Consider the following 23,382-nt stretch of genomic DNA (forward strand, 5'->3'; position numbering starts at 1 on the left):
ACCGTGGTGTTATTTACATCATTATCCACTGGTAGCACTGGTACTGGTGGAGCAGCGTATGCTGAAACCGGGTAAACAGCTGCAAAATGTTTCATAAGAAAACTTATCAGTAAACATACATAAAAGTAATTGCATCATTATGCATGTTTGGAGAGCTATCTCTTACTCATATCATCAAAGTCCAAGATACATGGAAAGACAGATTTCAGTCTTTGATTGAGTACATTCATAAAAAAACGTCTACACCCCAATCAAAGCTACTAAAAATTACAACTCTCACCACAAATTAAGTCTGATTTCTATATCCTTAGGTGCTGAACCATAACAAACTACAATCCAATTCTCGAGAATATACAAGAAAACCAGTGAGAAAGAATGAAGAAGCCTGTAGGAGAAGTTGATATGATAAGAGAGAGCGAATGAAGCACTGCAGGGGATAAAATCATGGCCACCAAAAGACGATGCGGTTGCCTAAAGTAAATGTCCAATACAAAACTACCTTTCACCGCAGCATACTGCTGAGGCATTCCAGTTGTCTTCTTTGGTGTTGCTGCACTGATACGCATTGGCCGAGTTGAACAGTAGACGCCATTCATTTCTGTCATGGCACGGTCCCTTTCTGTTTCGTTCGCAAATTTAACAAATCCATAACCCTTCGAGCGTCCAGTACTCGGATCAGTAACCACCTTCGCTCCTTTAACAGATGGATAATGAGCTCGGAAAGTTTCTTGCAACAGGTAGTCCGTAACATCGGGAGCCAAATCACCCACGAAAATAGAATGCTCAGGTCCAGCATCAGCGCGTCTCTCCCCCATACCGAATGATGCCCAATTCAACCTAAACGTTTGCTCTGTCCCGGGCATTTGAGTCCCATTATATGTCTGCAGAACCCTCTCAGCAGCCGCGTGAGACATAAACTCCACGAAGCCATAGCCCTCCGGCTGCCCCGTAAGCTTATTCCGTATGATCTTCACCGAAATAACCTGCATAAATTTGGGTCCACATCATGGCTCCCGACACCTAAACAGCACAGAAATTCTTTGCAAATATCCTAAATTTCATTTATTTTTCATTAAACATTCGAAGAATTTGCCCGGCAACAAGATGAACTAATGATTCTACACCCACGTCCAGACTGAAGCAATATCCTAAATTTTCTTTATTTTCTGTTAAACATTCGAAGAATTTGCTAAACAGAAGCAATTTCAACCCACGAAATTTGCCCGGCAACAAGATGAACTAATGACTCTACGTCTACATCCGGACTGAAGCGTCCGCCAAACTAAACGGACCCTAAGGAAGATATATCAATTGCTGAGAGAGAGAGAGAGAGAGACCTCGCCGGTGTGAGCGAAGCAGCCGTAGAGATAAGACTCGTCGACCCAATACTGCAAGTCGCCGATCCAGAGAGTCTTCACTTCTTCGGCCGAGGCCGGCTGGTGCGGCTGTTGAACCTGGTATGCCGGTGCTGCCGCCATCGTCTCTGTTCGCTTGTTTCGGCTCCCGGAAGAGACATCTCTCCAGATGTTCTGCTCTTTTATTGGTTTCTCCAATTTTCCTTTTTACATTTTTTCATGTTGATAAATTCGGGAAAGTGTTCAGTAATAGTCAAAATCCGTCGGTAACAAAAAGTTACATCGGCGACTTGCTTGATCCGTCCGTAACTCACCAACATGTCTAGAAAGGTATCGCCTCTAATTATTTTGGCTAATATCGTAAAGAAACCCCCAAAATATTACATTTGCGTCATATTTATCCTAAATTAACTTTTATATTATGAAAAATTTCAAACTGGTATATCAATGCCGGATATAACCCAAACCGATATATATGTGCCCCATTTACTTGAATTGTGGTAAATATGAGATTTCTTTAAGGTAAATACGACACGGGTGCACTAATATGGGGTAAATATGGCATGAGTATAGCAATTTCAGTTTTTTTGTGATATAAAATTTAGTTTGTGGTAAATGTGGCACGGATTTACCGATTTGGGTTTTGACAAAAGAAAAATCAGTTTGGATTTTTTGTAATACAAAAATTAGTTTGATAACCTCCGTCGAGCCTTGCCTCGGGCCGGCGAGGCCAACCCTAGCGAGGGCGAGCCTCGCCCGAGGCGAGCCAGGTCGAACCTCGCCGGCCTCGAGCAACCTCGCCAAAGGCCGATGAGGTCGTCCCTTGCCTATTGCCGGTCGACGACTATAGAGGAGTCCGGTGATTGCGGAGGAAGAATGAAAAAGAAAGAAAAAATAATTTTTTTTGGCCAATAACATAAAAAGAACCCTAAACTATAACTTTTGTGTAACATTTATACTAAAGTAGTTTTTGTGTCATGAAAAATTTCACATTGATATATCCACGTCATATATCTAAACCGATATATTCGTGCCATATATTCCCAAACTTGTGGTAAATATGAGATCCAGTGCATCAATTTGGGGTAAATATGGCATGAGTATAGCAATTTGAAACATTTTGTGACATTCGACTAGAATAAAAATATTTTGTGACATAAAAATTAGGTTGTGGTAAATGTGGTACGGATGCAGCAGTTTTGGATAAATGTGGCATGTGGGAGCCAGTTTGGGGCTTAATAAAAAAAAAATCGACCCCTCACTAGCCTCAAGCGACCTCGTAGTGAGGTTCCCTTGCTTGTTGCCGGTCACCGGCCATCGAGGAGTCCATGACCGCAGAGGAAGAAGGAAAGAAAATAAAATAAAATAAAATAAAAGAAAGAAATATTTTTTTGGCTAATATCATAAAAAACCCTAAACTATTGTATTCGGCTTGTATTTATCCTAAATTAGTTTTTGTGTCATGAAAAATTTCAAACCAGTACATCCACGCCACATTTATTCCAAACCGATATGTTCATGCCACATTTACTCGAATAGTGGTAAATATGAGATTTTTAAAGGGAAATATGGTACTTGTGCATTAGTTTGGGGTAAATATGGCATGAGCATAGCAGTTTGGGATTTCTTTTTGTAACATAAAAATTAGTTTGTGGTAAATGTGGTACGAGTGTAACAGTTAGGGTTTTGACCAAAAAAATCACGTCGAGCCTTTGAGTGATACAAAAATTAGTTCAGTAGCCTCTATCGAGCCTCGCCAGCCCGAGCAACCTTGCCGGAGACCGGGGAGGTCGGCCCTTGCTTGTTGCCCGTTGCCGGCCATCAAGGAGTCCGCGGCTCGCGGAGGAAGAAGGAAAAAAACAAAGAAGAGAAAAAAAAGAACATTTTTTTGGCTAATAACATAAAAAAAAAATCTAAACTATTACATTAGGGTCATATTTATCCTAAATTAATTTTTGTATCATGAAAAATTTTAAACTGATACATCCATGCTACATATATCTCAAATTGATATATTCGTGCCACATTTACCCGAGTAATGGTAAATATGAGATTTTTTTAAAGGTAAATATGGCACTTGTGTATCAATTTGGGGTAAATATGACACGAGTACATCAATTTGGGATTTTTTTTGTGGTATAAAAATTAGTTTGTGGTAAATATGGTACAAATGTAACGGTTAGGGTTTCAACCAAAAAAAAAAAAAAAAATCAGTTCGAGTCCCTTAGTTACACAAAGATTAGCTCGGTAGCCTCTATCAAGCCTCGCTTGAAGCTTGCGAGGCCAACCTTGGCAAGGACGAGCCTTGCTCGAGGTTGGTGAGGTCGACCCTTTCCATCTCGAGCGACCTTGCTAGAGGCAGGTGAGGTTGGCCCTTGCCTGTTGCCGGTCGCCGGCCATTCAGGAGTCTAGCGATAGTGGGGAAGAAGGAAAAATAGAAAGAAAACAAAAGATCTTTTCTTGACTAATATCATAAAAAACTCTAAACTATTACAATAGAGTCGTGTTTATCCTAAATTAATTTTTTCGCCATGAACAATTTCAAACTAGTAAATCCACGCCACATGTATCCCAAAGTGATATATTCGTGCCACATTTACCCGAGATAAATATGGTAATTGTGCACCAATTTGGGGTAAATATGGCGGGAGTATCCCAATTTGGGAATTTTTTTTACGTAAAAGTTAATTTATGGTGAATGTGGCACAAGTGCAACAATAGGGTTTTGATCGAACAAAATTGTGTCACAAAAATTAATTTGGTAGCCCCTGCCGAGCCTCGCTTGAAGTTGGCGAGGCCGACCTCGGCGAGGGCGAGCCTCGCTCGAGGTTGACACTTGCCGGCCTCAAGCGACCTCACCAGAGGTTGGCCCTTGCTTATTGCCGGCCTGTGGCCATTGAGGAGTCCGGCAATAGTGGAGAAAGAAGGAAAAAAAGAAAGAAAAAAAAAGAAAAGAATTTTTTTCTTGGCTAATATCATAAAAAAACCCTAAACTATTACATTAGGGTCGAATTTATCCTAAATTAAGTTTTGTGTCATGAAGAAATTCATATTGGTACTCCACGGTACATATATCCCAAAGTGATATATTCGTGCCACATTTATCCAAACTAAATATGGCACTTGTGCATTAGTTTGGGGTAAATATAGCACAAATATAGCTATTTGGGATTTTTTTCTGACATAAAAATTAGTTTGTGGTAAATGTGACATGGGTATAAAAGTAGGGTTTTGACAAAAAAAAAATCACTTTAGGGTTTTTGTGACACAAAAATTAAATCGGCAACCTCCGTCGAGCTTTGCTCGAAGCTAGCAACGCCGACCTGGGTGAGGGCGAGCCTCGCTCGAGGTCGACCCTTGCCGGCCTTGAGTGACTTCGCACCGGTGAGATTAGCCCTTGCCTACTACCCGTGGCCAGCCATCGAGGAGTCCGATGATCACGGAGGAAGAAGGACAAGAAAGAAAGTAAAGAAAACAAAGTAAAAGAAAAGATAAAATAATAATAATTAAAATATAGAAAAATAAGTAGAATTACAAAAATTGTCTAAGTCGCCGTCGGCGGTGCCGGGTAAGTTGCAATTTCCGTCCAAAATTAGCTGGATGGATTGAATTGACGTAAATGAAAAAATGTTTAGGATTAAATTGCAAAAAAAAAAAAAAAATTCAAGATTGAATTGATGCAATTATAATAGGCTTAAGATTTTTCAATAATTCTAATTGTTGTTTTTCCAGCTAAACCCAATTAATGCCCTTTCATGTTACCCAGAAAAAGAAGAACTTTAATCCAACCAAACGCGAAGTAATCAATGTAATCTTCACGTGATCGATCACACTGGCACTGGCCTGTTCCACGTGATCCATTTCAGCCACCTTTCGGCTTAAAGGCTTTCTTTCTTTTGGCTGTGTGTGTCTTCTTTGTGCTGACAACCCAAGTTGGTAAATTTAGGCAGAGAGAGAGCGAGGGAGAGAGGGGAAACGGTTGGCTTTGGAGAAAAGGAATGGTTTTGGTAAGAGGGTAGGAGTATTTGTAATCCGATTCAAACGCTTTATGCACATACATGCATGGTTGGAGTATTTGTGATCCGACGCTTGATGCACATGTATGCATGGTTGAGTATACGTAATCCCTTGCATCAAGCGTTTGAATCGGGTTACAAATACTCCAACTCTCTTACCAAAACCAACCATTCCTCTCTCTCTCTCTCTAACAAAGCTTATTGTCTCAGAGGGTACGTGTGAGATCAATTGGAGAGGTGGTCGTGAGCTATGGCGGTCCCGGCAGCACTCACCATCGTCCCCATCGGCATGCTCTTCATTCTCTCCGGCCTTATTGTCAATCTTGTTCAGGTACTTATCAGCTGAATCGTCATCTTGATGTTCTTGTGAGTTTTCATTCATTGCTTGATTGGTTACTATTCCCATTTGCTCCTTTCAAAGGTCATAAATGATCAATGTGGTCGCAGATCTCACATTGTTCAGAAAGTTTCCATTTTTGCCGCCCCCCAAAAAAAAAAAAAGAGAGAGTGAGATCAGATCAGATTTTTGTGCATGATTAATGGAGATAATGGCTGAAGATGGGTTTCTGCAAGATTGAGGCTTTTACTGCTGAGTTATTCGTGAGACATTTTGGATCAGTTCGGTTGATTTCTTCCTAGACTTTGCATGGAAATTGGAATGGAGAAATGTTGAATTGGGGAAAAGAGGACATGAACAGAAAGCAGAGTTTCTGCTAGATTCAGATCAATGATAAACGCAACCTCTTTGGCATGATACTTTAATTTGTTTTCCAAGGCTTATAGCAAATTCCTCAAGTTTTCTCTTTCGGAAGAACATTTTGATCATTGTGCATATCTAACCTCAGTTTTTCGCTGGCTTTCATGTGCTTGCAGGCATTCTTCTATGTCCTCGTTCGTCCTCTGTCGAAGAATACGTATCGAAAGATTAACAAAGTAGTCGCCGAATTGCTCTGGTTGGAACTCATATGGCTTGTTGATTGGTGGGCCGGTGTCAAGGTTAGTTTAACTAGCCTCTTTGTCTTTTCACGTTCTTTCCCATCTTGGCATCTGTGCCCTGTCGCTCCTCCTCTGCCTATTTGTGTCCACTGTCCCTAAAAATTGTAGTTATCTTTCGGCATCACATTCTCGGATTTTGGTTGTAATTGCAAATGATTCAAGCAGTAACGTTCATGTTCTCATCGAATCCTTTCTGAGGCAATTTCTCTTGTCTATCATTTTCTGGTGGTATTCTGTTGACAATTTGGCAATCGATTTCGGATATCTGAGCTTCTTAGGTTGATCGCAGTCCTGTCCTCCGGCTTTCCAAACCGCATTCCTTTAAGAGACGAAAACATGCGTATGCACGCACGTAGAACCTTCATGTTCTCATCCCATGTCCAGTTTCGTGTCCTAAGTTGCTTACGTGCCCATGCAGGTAGAGCTCTACATGGATTCTCAGACTTTCGAAATGATGGGTAAGTCGATACTTCCATCATCTGATGAAAGTTAAGTATTCTATTTTCTGCACCGAGAACCCGGAAATTCACATATCTTTGAATTTTGCCTAACATGGAATGTTGTATTCGACTTGACTTGATGAAATGCCCAGGTAAAGAACACGCGCTTCTCATCTGCAATCATAGGAGCGACGTCGATTGGCTTGTCGGGTGGGTCATAGCTCAGGTGCTTGTCAATCTGAATTGTTCCTTCCAGTGACTTAGTTTATGTCATTCTGAATCCGTAACATCAACGCCGCATTCTTCTTTCTTCGAATTCGAATGTTCTTTCATTACCTATACTCTCTTCAAACTGACAATGGTACTTATAAAGATCACCTTTTTCCATTTACTGTAATTTAGGCTCAAATACCCGAAAAAAATGAATTTCTACCGGAGAGATGAACTGTTCTGCTTCAGAACTCATCCTGTCTTTTACTATCATTGTCTAGTGATCCAAGGTTGAACTTTTGTGAAATTACATTGGTTACTTGACTAAATTCTTGAATCTGTTTTGAACATAGACTTTCATTCTGCATTCATTATCTTGAAAGAAATAAAATCTTTTCAACAATTCTCCTGCTCTTGCAGCGTGCAGGTTGTCTTGGCAGTGCACTTGCTATCATGAAGAAAGAGGCTAAATTTCTCCCTGTCAGCTTCTTTCCTGATAGTTTACTTGACTGTATAGTGTCATTAGACTCTGCTAAGTGTCTTTCTCCAATTACACTGATCAAAGGATAGCTTTCTTGCTGAACACATGCAGGTCATAGGTTGGTCGATGTGGTTTTCGGACTACGTATTTTTGGACAGAAGATGGGCCAAGGACGAGATCACATTAAAGGTGACTTATTTGCACTTCTCATAAGCACTTGGTTTCACCTGGCATGCTAGTCTTATATCACGTCTGACTGAATTGTGTGCTCCAGTCAGGTTTCGAAAGGCTCAGTGATTTCCCGATGCCATTCTGGTTGGCCCTTTTCGTGGAAGGAACTCGGTTCACGCAGGCAAAGCTCCAAGCAGCTCAAGAATATGCCGCCTCCCGAGGGTTGCCTCTTCCTAGGAACGTTTTGATTCCTCGAACTAAGGTTTACTCACTTCAACATTCTCAATGAGCAGTAGCAATGTTGCTCGACTTGTGCCTTAATCTACTTCGCGAAGTAACCAAGGAGTTTGCTAAAACCCAGAATACTATTAGAATAATGTTGCTTGTTGGTTCAGGGCTTTGTTTCAGCGGTGACTCACATGCGCTCGCATGTCCCTGCCATTTATGATTGCACGGTGGCTGCTCCTAGTAACCAGAAACCACCTACATTGCTCAGAATTATCAGAAGACAACCGGCTATTGTAAGCTAACAACACCATTGATGATAATAACTTAAAAGAGCAGCTTGAATTCACACCTCTCTATCTGCTGATACCATAATTTGCTCTTTTATTCCCTAGTGCAAGGATTTCCTTTTTCCCCCTCTTAGGAAGGTTTCGGATCTAATCCACTTCTTTCCATCAGGTGAAACTGCAAATCAAGAGACATTCGATGCAAGAACTGCCGGAAACACCTGATGGGATCGCACAGTGGTGCAAAGACGTGTTTGTGACTAAGGTATCGCGTATCCATACCGACTGGAATTTTGCTTTGACGCGAACTTAATAGAGTTGCAATTCGAATGACTATTTAACTTATCATCAGCCGAGATCTTGGATACAAGGCCAGCATCTGCATTTTCTTGAAAGGAATCCCTTTTATCAGTCCCAAATCGTGACATAGAATTTGCGACTCGACTCACGATCACTGAAAATCCAACTTATGATCCCACTCTTGTCTGAGTCAATATATCTAATCCCTTTTCCTACTATTAACAAGGATGCTTTCCTGGAGAGATATTATGCTAAAGACCTGTTTGGTACCGAACAACGTCAAGACATCGGACGTCCTATAAAGTCTCTGTTGGTAAGTGTGATTTCCCTACTAGTCCTTTCGTTGCTCCTCACCTGTCACCTCTTCCCTTCCCGCCCATTAATCATCTCTAAATACTGGGACAGGTGGTCAGTTTTTGGTCATGCCTACTGGTCTATGGAGTCGTTGAATTCTTCCTGTGGTCCGCCTTGCTCACCTCGTGGGAAGGCATCGTGGTCGTAGTAGCGGCTTTGGTGCTCGTAACTCTTGTGATGCAAATCCTTATTCAGTCTTCAGAGGCCGAGCGCTCGAATCCCACCGAGGCCCTTCAGCAAGATCCTGCAAGAGAGAGACTTCTCCAGAAATGAGCAGTGATCGATACACTCCGACGTATATTCTGTTAAAAAAACATCACTTAAGAAATCTGATAACCAGGACCCGGAGAATTTGTACGCATGTTATTGTTCTCAAGCAGGAGAAAATGTCGCCCTTGTAATTCATATTTTGGGGATTATTGTTTTTCAGCGCGATGTTGATTGATTTCATATAGGTAAAACTAGCGGTAGCGTCCTAGAAAGAAACGACACTTAGCAATCAAATAGGATTTGGTGACTCCTATAGCATCTCAACTGGGAATAACTCCCGGGTATCTGATCTAAGTCGGTGATTCGACTAACTTCAGACTCTTTTGACTCACCGGTGACTACCTAATTTCAGCGTTAGGTGGCTGCAGATTCTAGAATTCTGTGGATCTTATGATACGGTTCGTGATTTCTCACTCTATATATATGGCGCAGAGTCCACATACTGTCCTGAACTTGAAAAGGTACAGCTAGTGAACTGAAAAGTTAGGTCGAAGACATTAGCTTGCCAAAAGGCAGATGATATTGTTTACACGCGTAGCGCTCTATCTGTTAGTATTCTTCTGTCTTCGTTAGTTCGTTAACTTCTCTATCATCGTCATATTGAACTGAAATTCCAAGAGAATTAGATGGGATACTAGCATAGGCTTGAGCGAATGTGAGGAATGCTTCGAAAGTACGAACAAGGATACCGGGTAGCAAGCGAGTTCGGTCAGGGTTGGGTTACTGCTACCGAAATGTTTAGACACTTGGTTTTCTGTCATCTGCAATGTTGTTCCGATTGCTCTGATAAGACAATGAAGTGGTCACAGTGATCCGATGAGGGATGAGACCAACAATGACAGATTTGCGAGGGTTCGTACCCATCATCAATCACGTAATTGCTGTCAGTATCTCCATAATCCAGATTATCGAACATTCTCATCTTAAGCATATAGAAAGTTTCTCCTGCAAATGCAGTTTCGTTTTGGTGAGACCGAGGTAATTTTAGGAGACAGTTCACATAAACTTGCAACTTCAGGATTGAGCATCTGTTCCAGGGAACATTCCTAGAGTTAAGTTACAATCTCTAGGATTGAGCACGTGTTCTTAGTACGCTGGACTCATGCGACACCCTTTAACCAAACCCTACTTTTATAGATGTGTACTTACATTTAAGATGCTCAGTTAATGTTGTCAGGAAACTGGTCCTAGGTCTAAGCAATTAGGCAACCAACGAAAGCAGGCTGTCGAAGCCCATGCTGCTACCCACTAGGTTGCTCCTCTAGGATAAGGTTTATAGGCTAACTTTGAAACATGATTGTAAAGATCCAGAACTATATTCTATTATTCTACCTTCGTTTAATTTATTTGTTATTTGCTGTGAACCTTTATTCTTAATGACTATGATAGGCTCACTAATTTAGCAGATATAGCAACTTTCAAGGTAAATATAACACATATATAGTTATATATGTGCTTTAAACAATCTACAACATCTATCAACCTTCCTTTTTCAATGAACAACCAAAATTGTGGAAGACTTCCCGATAGCTGCTACCAACTACTACTTCGCCTAATCTTTCTACTACTAAACTGCCAAGTCTCCTTTCTTGCACAAGTTGTGCAACGAGCCCATGAGTATACCTCTGCCTAGTATCCGGTGCCACGAAATAAACCTAAGGGAGAGCTAGGTAGGTAACCCAATGTCTGTCCAAACAATAGCTTTAATTCTAACATTCTCGATACCGGACTCTACATCAATGACGTCCTGCTGGGTATAATCCATGTGGGTTGAGTATTCAAATAGCAGGTTTTTCTGTAAAGCCATCTCAATTTCTTGGAAAAAAAAAGGGGATGAGCAAGCAGCCTAGTAAATGAAATCACTAGTCTAAATAGGAATATCCGTTCATTACCTTATGCAGTGGTGTAAATGCTATTAAACAAAGCTATCATGTAATCCAATGTAAAAAAAATGTCATGTATTTCACATATCAAGTATGCAAGTGTAACGATTCCTTCATGTTACTCATATGGCTCGTATTGCTTGTAGGTCGTGAGCTCGTCGGCTCGTTCTTGTAACCTCGTAATCTTGTAGTCGTTACTTGGGAGTGCTTTCTCGTAAGCCCATCGTCGTTTGGGAAAACACAATGTCTCGTTTGCATTGTCACCTTCACAGGAAACGATAACTCGTACTCGTTCTCATAATAAGGCCAACTCTACCCCCCGTCAACAGTCTTGTAATTTCCCATATAAAGGCCATCTTCGGCTTTCATCATTCCTTGGGTGATAGTGAGCAGGCAATGATTCATATTTTAATATGCATACACATTCTTTCACATACACATGTCCGTTTATCATCTTTCTTATCATGAAAATACGCAGAACGGACGTGAGAGAACCACTCTTCATTCCAATACCCAACTCCTTTCCAATGTTCAACCATGTGATTTATGATACAATAACACACATATCCGCACGCAAAATGTAGCAAAGCATCAAGCATAACAAACATTACCGCCTTAGAACTACTAATCCCATTTACTTGTTATCCGAGCATAAGTATCCTATCTTACGACAATCAAGAAAATAAGGCGAGAAGATGGCATCCCGTGGTACGTTGGTGAGGTGGCCTGGCGCGGCGTGAGGAGGCGGCAGTGGCGGCGTGAGGGAGTCGGCGTGAATGGGGTTCGGGAGAGAGAGAGAGAGAGAGATTGGTGGATGTCGGAAATGAGGAAACCGTACCCCTATTTATAGTATTTTTCTAGCTTCTCTCACAAGTTACTTCATTAATGGCCTTGCTTCAATGTCTTAATCTCATTGGTCCACCTAAAAGCCTATCTTTCTTAGGTTTCTAGACTAGCTACTTATTGACGTTTGATTGATCCACTTGTTTAAGCTATTAATCTTAGGTTTTTAGAGTATTTATGTATCCTCATTTGATTGGTCCATTTGTATGGTTATTAATGAACCTTATCTTATCATTTAATACTTGAAAATGACATTGTTCTTATCCTATCATTAAACTTGGAGGGATTCGGTTTCAGAAATTGTTCCACTAACTCTTGGGTACGGCGTCCACCCACACCAGCATTGGCTGCAACTTGTTGCTGCGCTTGTTGTGCCATCAATGCTCCCACTTGAGTCAATGCTTCCAAAATGCCATCCACCCTTGGGTTAGTAGGAGCAACTCCTGCTGGTTGTGCGTTTGTTCCACTCATCCTTGCGTCCCTTCTGCACACAACCGATCCTTCAATAAGTAACAAGTAATACTTGTCACTGATTACTAATAAGTAACATAAATGTTAACGATACCTCACTTAGCAACCCTAACAATCACATGCACGGTCATCCTAGACCCTAAAATTTTAGCGCACCTTATCACTCCAAGTAAACCGATGCTCTAATACCAACTAAAGCTGTGGCATCCTAGGTACGCCATATTCTCTAACGTATATTATTAATTAACGAATTATCAAATAATCCACAACTAATCAGACAAAGGAACACATAGAAAGCATCAAAGAACAACAATTTTATGTACTAAAGATCGATCAAGATCGGATCAGGTTTGTGTACAACCGGGGACATACATCGGGAAGGCCTCAAAAAGTCGTATATCGCCTCTACTCGATAACAAAACCCAACCGCATAAAAGCATCTACATCCGAAACTCCCATGTCTCTAAGTCAATCGATCTGTACATCAAAATGTTGGTTCGTGGTGTACACCATCTACATAGAGCTACATAAAACGGTCTGGACCCCACTAGATTGAATCACCTCTGGCCACATAGTCGAACGGGAGTGGGCTGAAGAGTCCCGATCCGCCCTCCAAGCAGCTGTAGATGGCTGCAAAACGGTGGGGTATCACCCCTACATCGAGCCCAACATGGACCCACATCGTGCAAGCAACTCGGAGGAACTCTAAGTCTGATAATCCCGGTACATTAAAAGATGGCAGATCTCATGACAGGCAGATCGGCAAGCCGTAGGATATAGTGGGAAGATCGGCCATATCTTAGTTACCTAAAAAAAAAAAAAACATCAACGAGAAGGAATGAAATAAACGCAGTAGGTTAAATCTCTAAATCACCAACTAATAGATCCAGTGAGATGTACGAACTATCGGTAATCCGGTAAGTCTCTAGACTTTAAAACAGCTACCTTTAACGTTCACCTGGTCCTATGTTGCCAATTGTAACACAAAAACGTTTCTTGTGGAATGAAATGCAATTATAATAAATATATGTGGGTTATGTCAATCATCATTAAGCTGTTCCAACCAATCCGGCAATGTAATAATCGTATTGTCTCATGCCGCCTTAGAGACCGGCCCGATCATACAACGGGGGCAACCCCGGTCACACAAGAGGGTCTCCCCATAACTCCATGAGGTATTCCCATCCAAGGGCAAGGCCCAATTCGATGAACTCCTAGCGATTCAAACTCATGACATGCACGGCTATGTCTATATTTGGCAGAAGTGCGAGTATTATACCATGTTATGCTATGTCCCATGCTAGTGACTTTATTACTGAGTAGGTAAGACAGTAGATAAGGAAATTATTAAATTCCATCTCCTAGCACCACAATTCAAGACTAAATGTTAATGCAAGTAACTAACCACCCATTATGGGTTCGGCACCCGAATGCTGCAACAAGTCAATCCCCAAATCCTGTTTACTCCCATCGCCAAACCCCACATCTATAGAACTAGGGCACCCACGAATCAATTAAGCACCCCCTTCCTATATTTCTCAACTACACACCCTTTTCCTTTTTGGTGCCAATCCAATTACTCACCCAAGTCCACTTCCCCTCATCGTCTTTTGTTCCTGCGTCGATCCCAAGATACCACCGCCAGCCCCTTTTCTCCTCAATTCGACCTGCCCCATGAAGACCATGTGTACATCCACGTAATCCTCAAGCCGTTTCCTCCTGTCTCAATTCCGCCTACTCCCCGTATGCATCACTCTCGGGACAGTAGAGCCCCGCGTGGCCCACCGGAAGTACATGCGGCACCACCGACGTAGTTTAGCGCCAACACCCCGAGATCAACAACATCCAAGAGCGACTCCAATTCCCCCCTCACAGACCCAATGATCCCGGAGTGATTCGGCAATAAAAATTGGCGACTACACCCACGAGTACGAACCCGAACCCGACTTCCTCTCCTTGCCCATTATATTCATGCGAACGAATACTCAAATGTATAACACCCGGTGCCCCTACTCGACATGCATCCGGTCGTCTTCAACATACAACCACACTCTACCCTACGGCCACACCTACCCGCCAATCGACTCATCGATTCCGACTCACACTAGACGAATTAATGAGTGAGTAAGAGAGACAACTGGCCTTTATCTTGCTGCGTGCTGGAGTACGGGTTGCCGGATGCCGTGGAGTCGCCGAGCATCGAGTTGGGCGGAGGAAGCAGAACCAGAGGAGGAAGAACTGGCCTGTGACACTATCGAGGACGCAATTTGCAGTGTACAGAGCATAAATTCTGGTTTTCTGGCTTTTGTAGTGTTTATGGGACGAAATCCGCTTGCGCAGATTGTTCCACTCCCTTACCAGCGAGTACAATATTTGGGCCTGCCTCTGGCGGCCGGCCACTACTGTCCGAGACTCAAGGCCCACCGATCAATTGAGCTGGACTAATTTCCTCATACCTCAATTCTCCAAATGGGTCCACTTTCAACTTGAGAAAATTTGGGCTCACGTTGCAGCTAATAGAGAAAGGCGCGGCCTCACCTTCAGGCCACATGGCCGCTGCGACATGGCCCGGCCCACGCCGGGTTCTCCGTTGCTGATGGGGGTGGGCCAGCTCAGCCCGCGCTAATTGGGCTGAGATAGTTCCATGTGGGCTCGATCCTCGTCGGAGCCCAATGCCCCAAGTACAATTGGACCGAACATCTTCGATGGGCCCCGCTCACGATCAAGCACAACCAGCCAAGATTCTCTTAATGGCCGGTCCAACCTCCGGCCACCCAACTGCTAGTCGATCCTTGGCCTGTCTATTAACTCAATAATTAACCAATATAGCCTAATACTTCGCCCCACACAAGTCAGCTTTCCAATCCGTTCCGTTCATTTCGTGTTAATTTATAACTATTTAAAGGGGTGTCACAATAGCGGACTATACACCTTCCAAGGTAATCGTGGGGCTCCCCTATAGTAGTGAATTTGTAAAGTGCTCAGAAAAATCTGATAGAGATGTCAATAATATCATACCTTGTTTTTCATAAGACAATGCCTCATTGGCATTCTTTTAGTCCATCATAAGTTTTTTATGTTGAGAAGTTTTTTTAATAGTTTTGAACTTGACAAAACTATTCATTATTTATTGAGACTGATATATGAATGAAGTTGTCTATGTTTTATGTAATATTGGGGTAAAAAAGACCTTTGATATGAGGAGTGAAAAGATTCGATATAAATGGAAGAACCTACGTTAATAAAACTGGAAGAATGAGAAGTTAGTAGAGAGTCGGAAGTACCAAGGTGAATAGTCTACAGAATCTATCTCGCTAGCGTGCTCAAATTGCCTAATGAGAAGCAGTGGGATCCTACCAAGAAGTATGATATCGGCTGAAGATTGCAAGGGTATGATATAAGCAGAAGCCTGCAATAGCTTGACATAAGTAGGACCCTAAGGGCCTATATGGTAACACTCACTAGAAAGTATTTCCGTTTCGAAAGTGTTCTCGGAACACTTTCGGAACAGAGACGCGTATGGTTGAAAAATGTTCCAAAAGTGTTCCGAAAAAAGAAACACTTTTGAAGCCAAAAAAAGAAGCAAAAAAAACTTGTTTCTAAATTTTGAAACACTTTTTAGAAACAACTCGAGAGTGAGCTCATGCAAACCACCACCGCGCATCATCATTGCTGAGGAGCCGAAGCGGCCGCCGCCGCCCCTTGCCGCCGATAGCCCGCCGCCGACCGCTCGCCGCCACCACCGCAACTCGCTAGCCGGCTGTGGCCGCCAATTACACATCCTTCCTTTTGGTGAAAAAAGTATTTTTTTTTTACTTGCCAAATGTATTTCTATTCCGGAAAATCTCAGCCGGGAATAAAAACACAAAAAAATATTTCTATTCCAAATATGTTTCTTGAAACAAAAACATTACCATACACAACCTAAATGAAGGCCTGATATCACTAGGAAACTCGAAATAACAGGGAACTGCTGATGTAAGCAGAGCATCTACCCTACCCGAGACAACAATCTTGTCATGTGCTTCAAGAGTATTATTTTGAAATGTTTTAATTCGTCTCTTGACAACTAGTGATATGATATGAATTCATAATACATAAGATTTAGATTGAGCATCAATCTTAAAGAGTATCCACACGAAACATTCATTTACATGAAATGTCTTGATTGATTGACAATCATCCCGAAGGCAAGATACTTTCCATAGAGAGCCACCCAACTTTTCGATATCAAGATTTGATTGTATGGGCTACCAAGTCTACGCAATCCGATTGATCTAGTTCAACAACTAATCGATTCTCTCAACTTTCTCAACAATTGTCAAACAAAAATAGATTGTCCGAAGATCGTTCAATGGGAAGATTGGATGCTAGGGAGTAAGACCAAGGCGCCGAAGAGGGAGATAGATCAAGGTTCATAAAAACACACTTGGAAAGAGCTTTTCATTTTACATGTTTTGTGAGCGCATTTAAATTGTTATCTTTCGAGAAGTGTTGGCATTGTTATAGTTTGTGCTTAGGTGTGAGATAGTAAGATCTATCGACTTGGATATAAGCAGCACCGATTTTGTGAAGAAGTGTTTGAGTATAAGGGTGTGTTTGTTTGGGGGTAAAACTCAATGAAAAAGGAAAGTAATTATCAAAAAATCATTTTTTAGGAAAATGGTTTGATTTCCTTTATTTGGTGATATGTTCTCGAAAACCTTTTCTCATGTTTGGTTCTCATTTGAAAAATGATTTCAATATCATGACTTTATTTGACGAAAAAAAAGTTCAAATTTTCAACTATTTTTTATTTTATATTGCATTATTTTTTTCTTTTTGTCTTTTTCTTCCTCCGCCGGTCGCCGGACCTCAGCGACGATCGACAACCAGCTACACAAGGTCGGGCTCGCCGGGTGTCCGGCAAGGTCGAGCCTCTTCGAGCTTAAGCCGGCCGGAAATGGTGTGGCTTGAGCTATCGGAGGCCGGCGAGGTCGAGCTTCACTGGGATTTGGTGAGGCTCGACCTTGTGTGGCCGGTTCTCGACCGTCACCCGAGGCTTGGTGATCAGCAGAAGAAGAAAAAAAGAAAAAAAGTGAAGAAATTAAACATTAAAAATATAAAAATGCAAAAATAAAAATAAAAAATATTTAAATATTTAAGATAAATTATTAAAAATTTAAAATGAGCAATTCCGGAAAGTATTATCACCTCTTTAGATTTAGGAATTTACTTCCCTAATATTATGTTTGAATTTTCCATTCACTAGAAAGTATTTTTCATTAACTAAGTCATTTTTAACGAACCAAACGAGGGAAAGTCTGGAAAATCAATTTCCAAAAAGCACTTTCACTCAAACAAACGCACTCCAAACGGCATATTATAATATAACTACTTAAAGATTGATTGTTGAATCCAGCCAGTGGGCTATTAAATTGGGAGAGTGAACCTAGGCTTACACCAAGTGGAATCACTATAAACGTTTTGAGTGCACCGTTCTCTGTGTTGTTGCTTACGGTCATTTTGCTTGAGAGAAGCGCATTGTACCGCTTGGTATAACCAAAACCTGCTTATATCAACAAGCTATTTTACCCGGTTAAGCTTATATCAAACTTGACACTTTTACTTCCGCATTATTTTGTCAAGTTTCTTGGAATCGTCTCCTTGAAGAAAATTTGGATTCATCACCATGCACCGCTATCCCTCGCTACACCATCTATTCCAATCGCGCCCAAAAACACTCATAACCATCTCTTTCTTTGTATGCGCGCGCGCGGGCATGATGAAAGGTCACCTTTAAGGCGAGCTTCTCTTTTAATTAATGTTTCAAATTATTACCTAAGTACACAAGCCTGAAAACACATGATCCAAGGATAATCTAAAGTTGTCATCACATATACCTTAAATCAGAATCCTGAACTAGATCTTCTTGAAGAAAATCTTGTTGATGTGCCCTCCCACCATACTCGCGTAAATTTGGAAGACCATGCTTTTGATGATGCATCATAGAAAATCTTCCAGCACACCCGAATCAAATCTCCCGTGTATCTACTTGATGGGTACCTAACACTGACCATAATCGATCCAACCCAAGGTGATCCGCAGATTTTCCAACTGTCTTTTGTTTCTTCCAATGATCCGTCATCCAAATAATGGTTGAAATAGTCTTCTCCATTGAAGGACGAATCTGGGCCTTCTGTCGAGAAATCTTTGGACAGCTTATAATCCCCAATGGAACGATGTTGCCAAACGTTTTTAAATTTGCAAGCGAATAAGTCCAAAGTCTTGAATTTACGAAGGAAGACTGAACAAATGACAAATCCCATGCACTCTCGTTGCGTATCTTTGATCTTTGACAAGAATCCACAATAATCCTCTGGAGATCCGACGTCCTTTTCCCAACCAAACTTGAAGATTTGCTCTGCAATCAAAGATTTTTGCCCTCGTTTCATTCAACTCGACTTCCTTCTAGATTTTGGGCTAGAAATATAAACAATCCTTTTTACAGTGGAAAATTCTTTAGGCCACCGGCACGTTTTTTGTGGTCGATGCAAAGATTTAACTTTAGAAGACCAGCCACTAGTAATTAATTTTTTTTTTTATGGATAAGTGCACTAGAAGTTCTAAAAGTTATCGTGAAAATGCAACTGAGTTATGACATTTTCAAAAAGTGCAATCAATTCTTAAAATTTATCAAAATGGTGCAATTAAGTTTTGAAACTTGTATAGTTGGTACAATCAAGTCCTAGAACTTGTTAGCATTTTTTTTTTGGTCAAGTTAGATGGAATTAAGTTTCCTAAGGTTTGCTCTCCCCAAAAAACCCGCCCCCACTGAGGGAGAGAGAGAGACCTCTCGCCCCCTCCCCCTTCCTTCTCTTCCTTTCCTTTCCTTTTCGTGTCCCTATCTCTCTATATTTCGTTTGATTTTACGGATGGTCCCGTCGACTTTCTCCACGTGGAGAGTTTTGTCCTCTGGCTCAGAAGTTTGAAGCGTGAACACCTCGGAAGAATCTTTTATTCTGGATTTGCTTACTCGCTTCGGCTCTGGCTCTTGCTCCACATAGTCGAGTACGATTTCTCTACTATTTTAGTAGCTAGCTTATCTGAAGGTATTTTGTGATTATTTGGTATCTCTTTTGCAAGTGTTCTCTCCCAATATAGAGTTAGATTTAGATTTGAGTGCCCTTCTATTCCGATCTAGAAATAGATCTGGAATTTACAAGGCATTTTTTGAGCTCTTTCAACCTATTGGTGTTATCTTTTATTTCTATAAGGTGATGGTGTTGGGGACCCCGAAACTTGGCGCGCATCACCTTTTGGCAAATCCATCCTTATTGGAGAAGGATATTTTGGCGCGTGTTCATCACTAAGGTTGATGCGAGAGTGGATGATCGGCCGCAGGCTATTCTATGATTTTATGACAGACCAATCTTTGTAGTGGAATGAACGAGTCTCCATGAGCTATACCAAGTTGATTTATCTTTCAGTTCATTTGCTTTGTTTGATTTTCATTTTAATCTTGAAGTTTTGTATATCTCTTTCAATTGAAATAAAATTTTCTTTCGACCAAAAAAAAAAGAAGTTAGACGGAGTTAATGAAAGGACTTGATTGCATTAACCCGATAAGTTTTCTAACTTGATTGCACATTTTGACAGTTTTAGGACTTGATTAAATTTTTTTTAAGTTTTAGGACTCAATTGCACTTTCGTGACAAGTTTTAGGACTTTCAGTACACTTACTTTTTTTGTACCTATATATAAACTTGACCCCGCTAGTTTTTAGGATTTTACCACACTAAAATATTTGAACTAATAAAATTTACGAAAAACACAAACATACAACAAAAATAAAGTAAAAGCAATTGTGTTACAAAGCTTTGCTAGGTTGCATGCTTAGGAAACTCATAAATTTTATGTCTTCGTTCTAATTGGGTTCACAGTACTAAATGCAAAGGCAACCTGATTATGTAGCTCGAAATCAAGGGTATTACGGCGTGAAGTTGGCGTGGTATTCTTTGTAGAGAAAACCTCCTAATATATTTTGAAGTTTACAAAACTATCCATCGTTTACATCAATCTTGAATACTGCAAGAAGTATTGATGTTTAAGGTAATATTCAGTTCAAAGGACACTTAATATGATCAGTGAAAGGATTTTTTATGACCGGAAGAACCTACATGAGCATGTCTAGAAGAATGGAAGATTCATATTTAACTTGGAAGTATCACGGTATTATGTTTACAAAATCTACATCACTATCATTGTGAAAGTTCTCTTGGTAAGAACAATTGATAATATCCAACAAGGAAGATTAAAATTCAGCGTGAATTTAAGGAGAGCTTTGAATGGACATCAACAAAGAGTATACCACATACTTCAAGAAGCTTATTTTTGGGGATAAGTGTCAAAAAAGTCCTATACCTATTGCATGAGTGCCAAATTAGTCCTAAACTTTTTTTTTTTATGTCAATTCAGTCCTAAACCATTTGCATTGGTGCCAATTCAGTCCTAAACCTTTTATGGGTGCCAATTCAGTTCTAAACCTTTTACATTGGTGCCAATTCAATCCTAAATTTTTTGTATTTATGCAAATTGAGTCAATCCGGCTAATTTTGGCCCAAAATTGCTGATGTGACCGTCGATTGTCCTAAATGGTACAGTTGACGCTAACTTAGATATTTTTTAATATTATTATAGTATTTTAAATAATTTTTAAGCATTTTTTTTAATTTTTTTAAAAATATTTTTTAAAAAATGTTAACATATGTGCCGATCATGTCATGTAGGACAATCGATGTCCACATCGGTAATTCCCGGCCAAATTCGGTCGGATTGACTCAATTTGCATAAATACAAACAATTTAGGACTGAATTGGCACCAATGCCAAAGGTTTAGGACTGAATTGGCACCAATAAAGGTTTAGGACTAAATTAGCACTAGTGCAATAGGTTTAGAGCTTTTTTGACACTTTTCCCCTTATTTTTGAGATAGTTTTTCTCATTGCCTTACAGCTTATGACCTAGTATGAATTCTTCACTCATTGACTTTCCATCTTAAAGCTTTGCGTATATTTAACCACGCGAGATATCTTGCATGGGCGACCAAATCTACAGGACCTCTAACTATTCTACTTCACTGACTTCCCTAATCTTCTCAACAATTATCCAATGGCTAGCTTAGATATTGATCCTTAGCAAACCCACAGAGAGGTATTATCTCACATTTTCTTAGAGAGAACTCATTCAGAAAACTCAAAAAAAAAAAAACAAATATGATATTTCTCTTGTTTACTCTGCTGGATTTGATATGAGAGTAGAATACATATTATAATGCGAATTTTATTTGGGAAAACTATTCAAATTAGGAAACCCGTTCAAACTAGTGTCATAGTCCAACAACATTTATGAGACACTTCTTCCGAGATACCACAACAAGGCAAAGTTATTTACAAGGCGACACTCCGCATTTATCATTTCCTCCTGGCAACATAAAATAGTCCTTGGATTCTAGAGTTCCATTTTCAAAGTCATCAATCATCGTAGGTCTCCTTTGAAATTAGACCCAACCATTCGTCGCTCTGTCCAAGTCGGTGTTTTCGACCGGATTGGAGCAATCGCAAGATTCGGCGACGATAGTCTGGACTCAGCAAGCGACTTCTTAAGTTATGGGATCGTTGAAGAGCGAGGACATATTGGAGCAGATTGGAGAGGAGGCATCGAAGGAAGCAATTCTGTATGTGAATGGATCACGGAAGGTTTTGCCGGACGGACTGGCTCACTTGACACTTCTCGAGTATCTTCGACGTACGGTCAACGTCGGCCTCTTATATCAACTTGTTGTGCCTTCAATAGTTAGGCATACTCAGTTTGTGCTGAGAAATACACACCATCTATGTGAAATGCATGTCTTGCAGATCGTCTCTTCTGATAGATGTAAGAAAATGAAGCGAGGACTGTCGGAATTGAGTGCTGCCCATTTTGAAAGAATCTAGCTGGGCTAGGGGGTTTGACCGCTTGTTTATGAAACACTTGCCGCGGAATATGTGCAGAAAATCGGCATCAAAGGCTTTTGCTTTACTCTCTAGTACTACTTGGGCAGTTTCTGTGGTGTTGTTTTCATTGTCCATTGCTTCCGAATTCCTGTTTTAAGTCAGTTCTATTGAGATTTTCCCTCTTTACTGATACAGGCATAGGTCTGACGGGGACGAAGCTCGGCTGTGGTGAAGGTGGTTGCGGGGCATGCACGGTGATGGTGTCTCATTATAATCATAGGATGAAGAAATGTAGGTGCGTTCCTCTCTCTCTCTCTCTCTCTGTGATGAGTTTCAAGTTCTGTCCGAACTCGAAATTACTTAATTAGCTATTCGTTTGCTTCTTACAGCCATTATGCCATCAATGCGTGCTTGGCTCCGTTATATTCGGTGGAGGGAATGCATGTGATCACAGTGGAGGGGATTGGAAATCGAGCGCAAGGCCTGCACCCAGTTCAAGTAATTTATGGATCATTTTACTCTTTGCTTTGCACTAAGCATGCTGGTTTTCCTCTTTGCGCTACTAGTTTCTTGGTTGGTCTTTACATGGAAGGAGATTCTATCCTAATATTGTCCCTTTTTTTTTTGCCGTCATATGTCATTGTTTTTGGGATCTGCGGAGGATGAATAGACTAGTTTTGCTGCTCTCCTTATGACCTGTCCTCAACTGTTATGAGAGGTCCAAATGCATTTCCAGTTGTTTCTCAATCTGTGGAATCTATTTTAAGTATTGTACATATCATTTGAAGTGAGGGTTTGTCTCTGTGAGTCAACATGGAACCATTCATTGGTTATTTCCTTGGACGAATTTGAAGGAGCTATGATACAAACTTTGTTGGAACTATTGTAATCTAGAGGTGGGGTGAATAGATTATTTCACTGAACTTGATAAATTTCCTCGGAGTAAATGGAACCAAGTTGACGTACCTAGGAACAGTTTGAAATATTCAAGGATCAGCTGATGATGTCAAGTGCCGGGCTTCTATTTTTCTTTTATTCACGTAGGAGTTGCAGTTATTTTTATCAATTTTAATTTCAAATTTTTAATTATGTCTTGTGGGTTATTA

General features: G+C 40.8%; 3 protein-coding genes and 1 long non-coding RNA gene across 6 annotated transcripts in view; 2 read left to right on the forward strand and 2 right to left on the reverse strand.

The window, feature by feature from the left end:
• The window catches only part of LOC115735302 (polyadenylate-binding protein RBP47B'), a 4,215-nt gene extending 2,698 nt beyond the window's left edge, over nucleotides 1-1,517 (reverse strand). For both annotated transcript variants that reach the window (XM_048283633.1, XM_030666492.2), the window contains exons 1-3: nucleotides 1,338-1,517; nucleotides 500-983; nucleotides 3-79 (exon numbers count right to left, since the gene is read on the reverse strand). In XM_048283633.1, coding sequence (XP_048139590.1) covers nucleotides 3-79; nucleotides 500-983; nucleotides 1,338-1,478 — 702 coding nt within the window. In that variant the 5' untranslated portion in view covers nucleotides 1,479-1,517. The remainder of the gene's footprint in view (nucleotides 1-2; nucleotides 80-499; nucleotides 984-1,337) is intronic.
• LOC125316162 overlaps nucleotides 1-19,381 on the reverse strand; it is a 26,968-nt gene extending 7,587 nt beyond the window's left edge. The window contains exons 1-2 of the long non-coding RNA XR_007199478.1: nucleotides 19,368-19,381; nucleotides 6,379-6,382 (exon numbers count right to left, since the gene is read on the reverse strand). This is a non-coding gene — a long non-coding RNA (uncharacterized LOC125316162). The remainder of the gene's footprint in view (nucleotides 1-6,378; nucleotides 6,383-19,367) is intronic.
• Nucleotides 5,526-9,258, forward strand: LOC115735303 (1-acyl-sn-glycerol-3-phosphate acyltransferase 2-like). Its single transcript, XM_030666493.2, has 11 exons — nucleotides 5,526-5,702; nucleotides 6,245-6,367; nucleotides 6,786-6,825; nucleotides 6,960-7,033; nucleotides 7,438-7,497; nucleotides 7,610-7,687; nucleotides 7,773-7,931; nucleotides 8,065-8,190; nucleotides 8,354-8,446; nucleotides 8,708-8,794; nucleotides 8,887-9,258. Exons 1-11 carry the CDS (start codon nucleotides 5,622-5,624, stop codon nucleotides 9,106-9,108), a joined length of 1,143 nt encoding a protein of 380 aa, XP_030522353.1. The 5' UTR covers nucleotides 5,526-5,621; the 3' UTR covers nucleotides 9,109-9,258.
• Nucleotides 19,382-21,934: 2,553 nt separating the features above from the next.
• Nucleotides 21,935-23,382, forward strand: part of LOC115735273 (xanthine dehydrogenase 1-like) — a 31,659-nt gene continuing 30,211 nt past the window's right edge. Inside the window, exons 1-3 of one of the 2 annotated variants that reach the window (XM_030666437.2) lie at nucleotides 21,935-22,088; nucleotides 22,472-22,571; nucleotides 22,666-22,774. In XM_030666437.2, the coding sequence (XP_030522297.1) occupies nucleotides 21,950-22,088; nucleotides 22,472-22,571; nucleotides 22,666-22,774 (348 nt within the window). In that variant the 5' untranslated portion in view covers nucleotides 21,935-21,949. Of the gene's footprint in view, nucleotides 22,089-22,471; nucleotides 22,572-22,665; nucleotides 22,775-23,382 lie in introns of those variants that run through there. The other variant, XM_048283432.1, reaches the window with a different exon arrangement.

Source organism: Rhodamnia argentea, chromosome 8 (genome assembly GCF_020921035.1).
Source record: "Rhodamnia argentea isolate NSW1041297 chromosome 8, ASM2092103v1, whole genome shotgun sequence".
Taxonomy (NCBI): domain Eukaryota; kingdom Viridiplantae; phylum Streptophyta; class Magnoliopsida; order Myrtales; family Myrtaceae; genus Rhodamnia; species Rhodamnia argentea.

Excerpts from the sequence above, each read along its gene's own strand:
- LOC115735303 (XM_030666493.2), top strand. The coding sequence starts at position 5,622 with ATGGCGGTCCCGGCAGCACTCACCATCGTCCCCATCGGCATGCTCTTC. Across the intron at positions 6,826-6,959 it reads TCAGACTTTCGAAATGATGG|GTAAAGAACACGCGCTTCTC; the intron begins GTAAGTCGATAC and ends TGAAATGCCCAG. Across the intron at positions 7,498-7,609 it reads AAGAGGCTAAATTTCTCCCT|GTCATAGGTTGGTCGATGTG; the intron begins GTCAGCTTCTTT and ends GAACACATGCAG.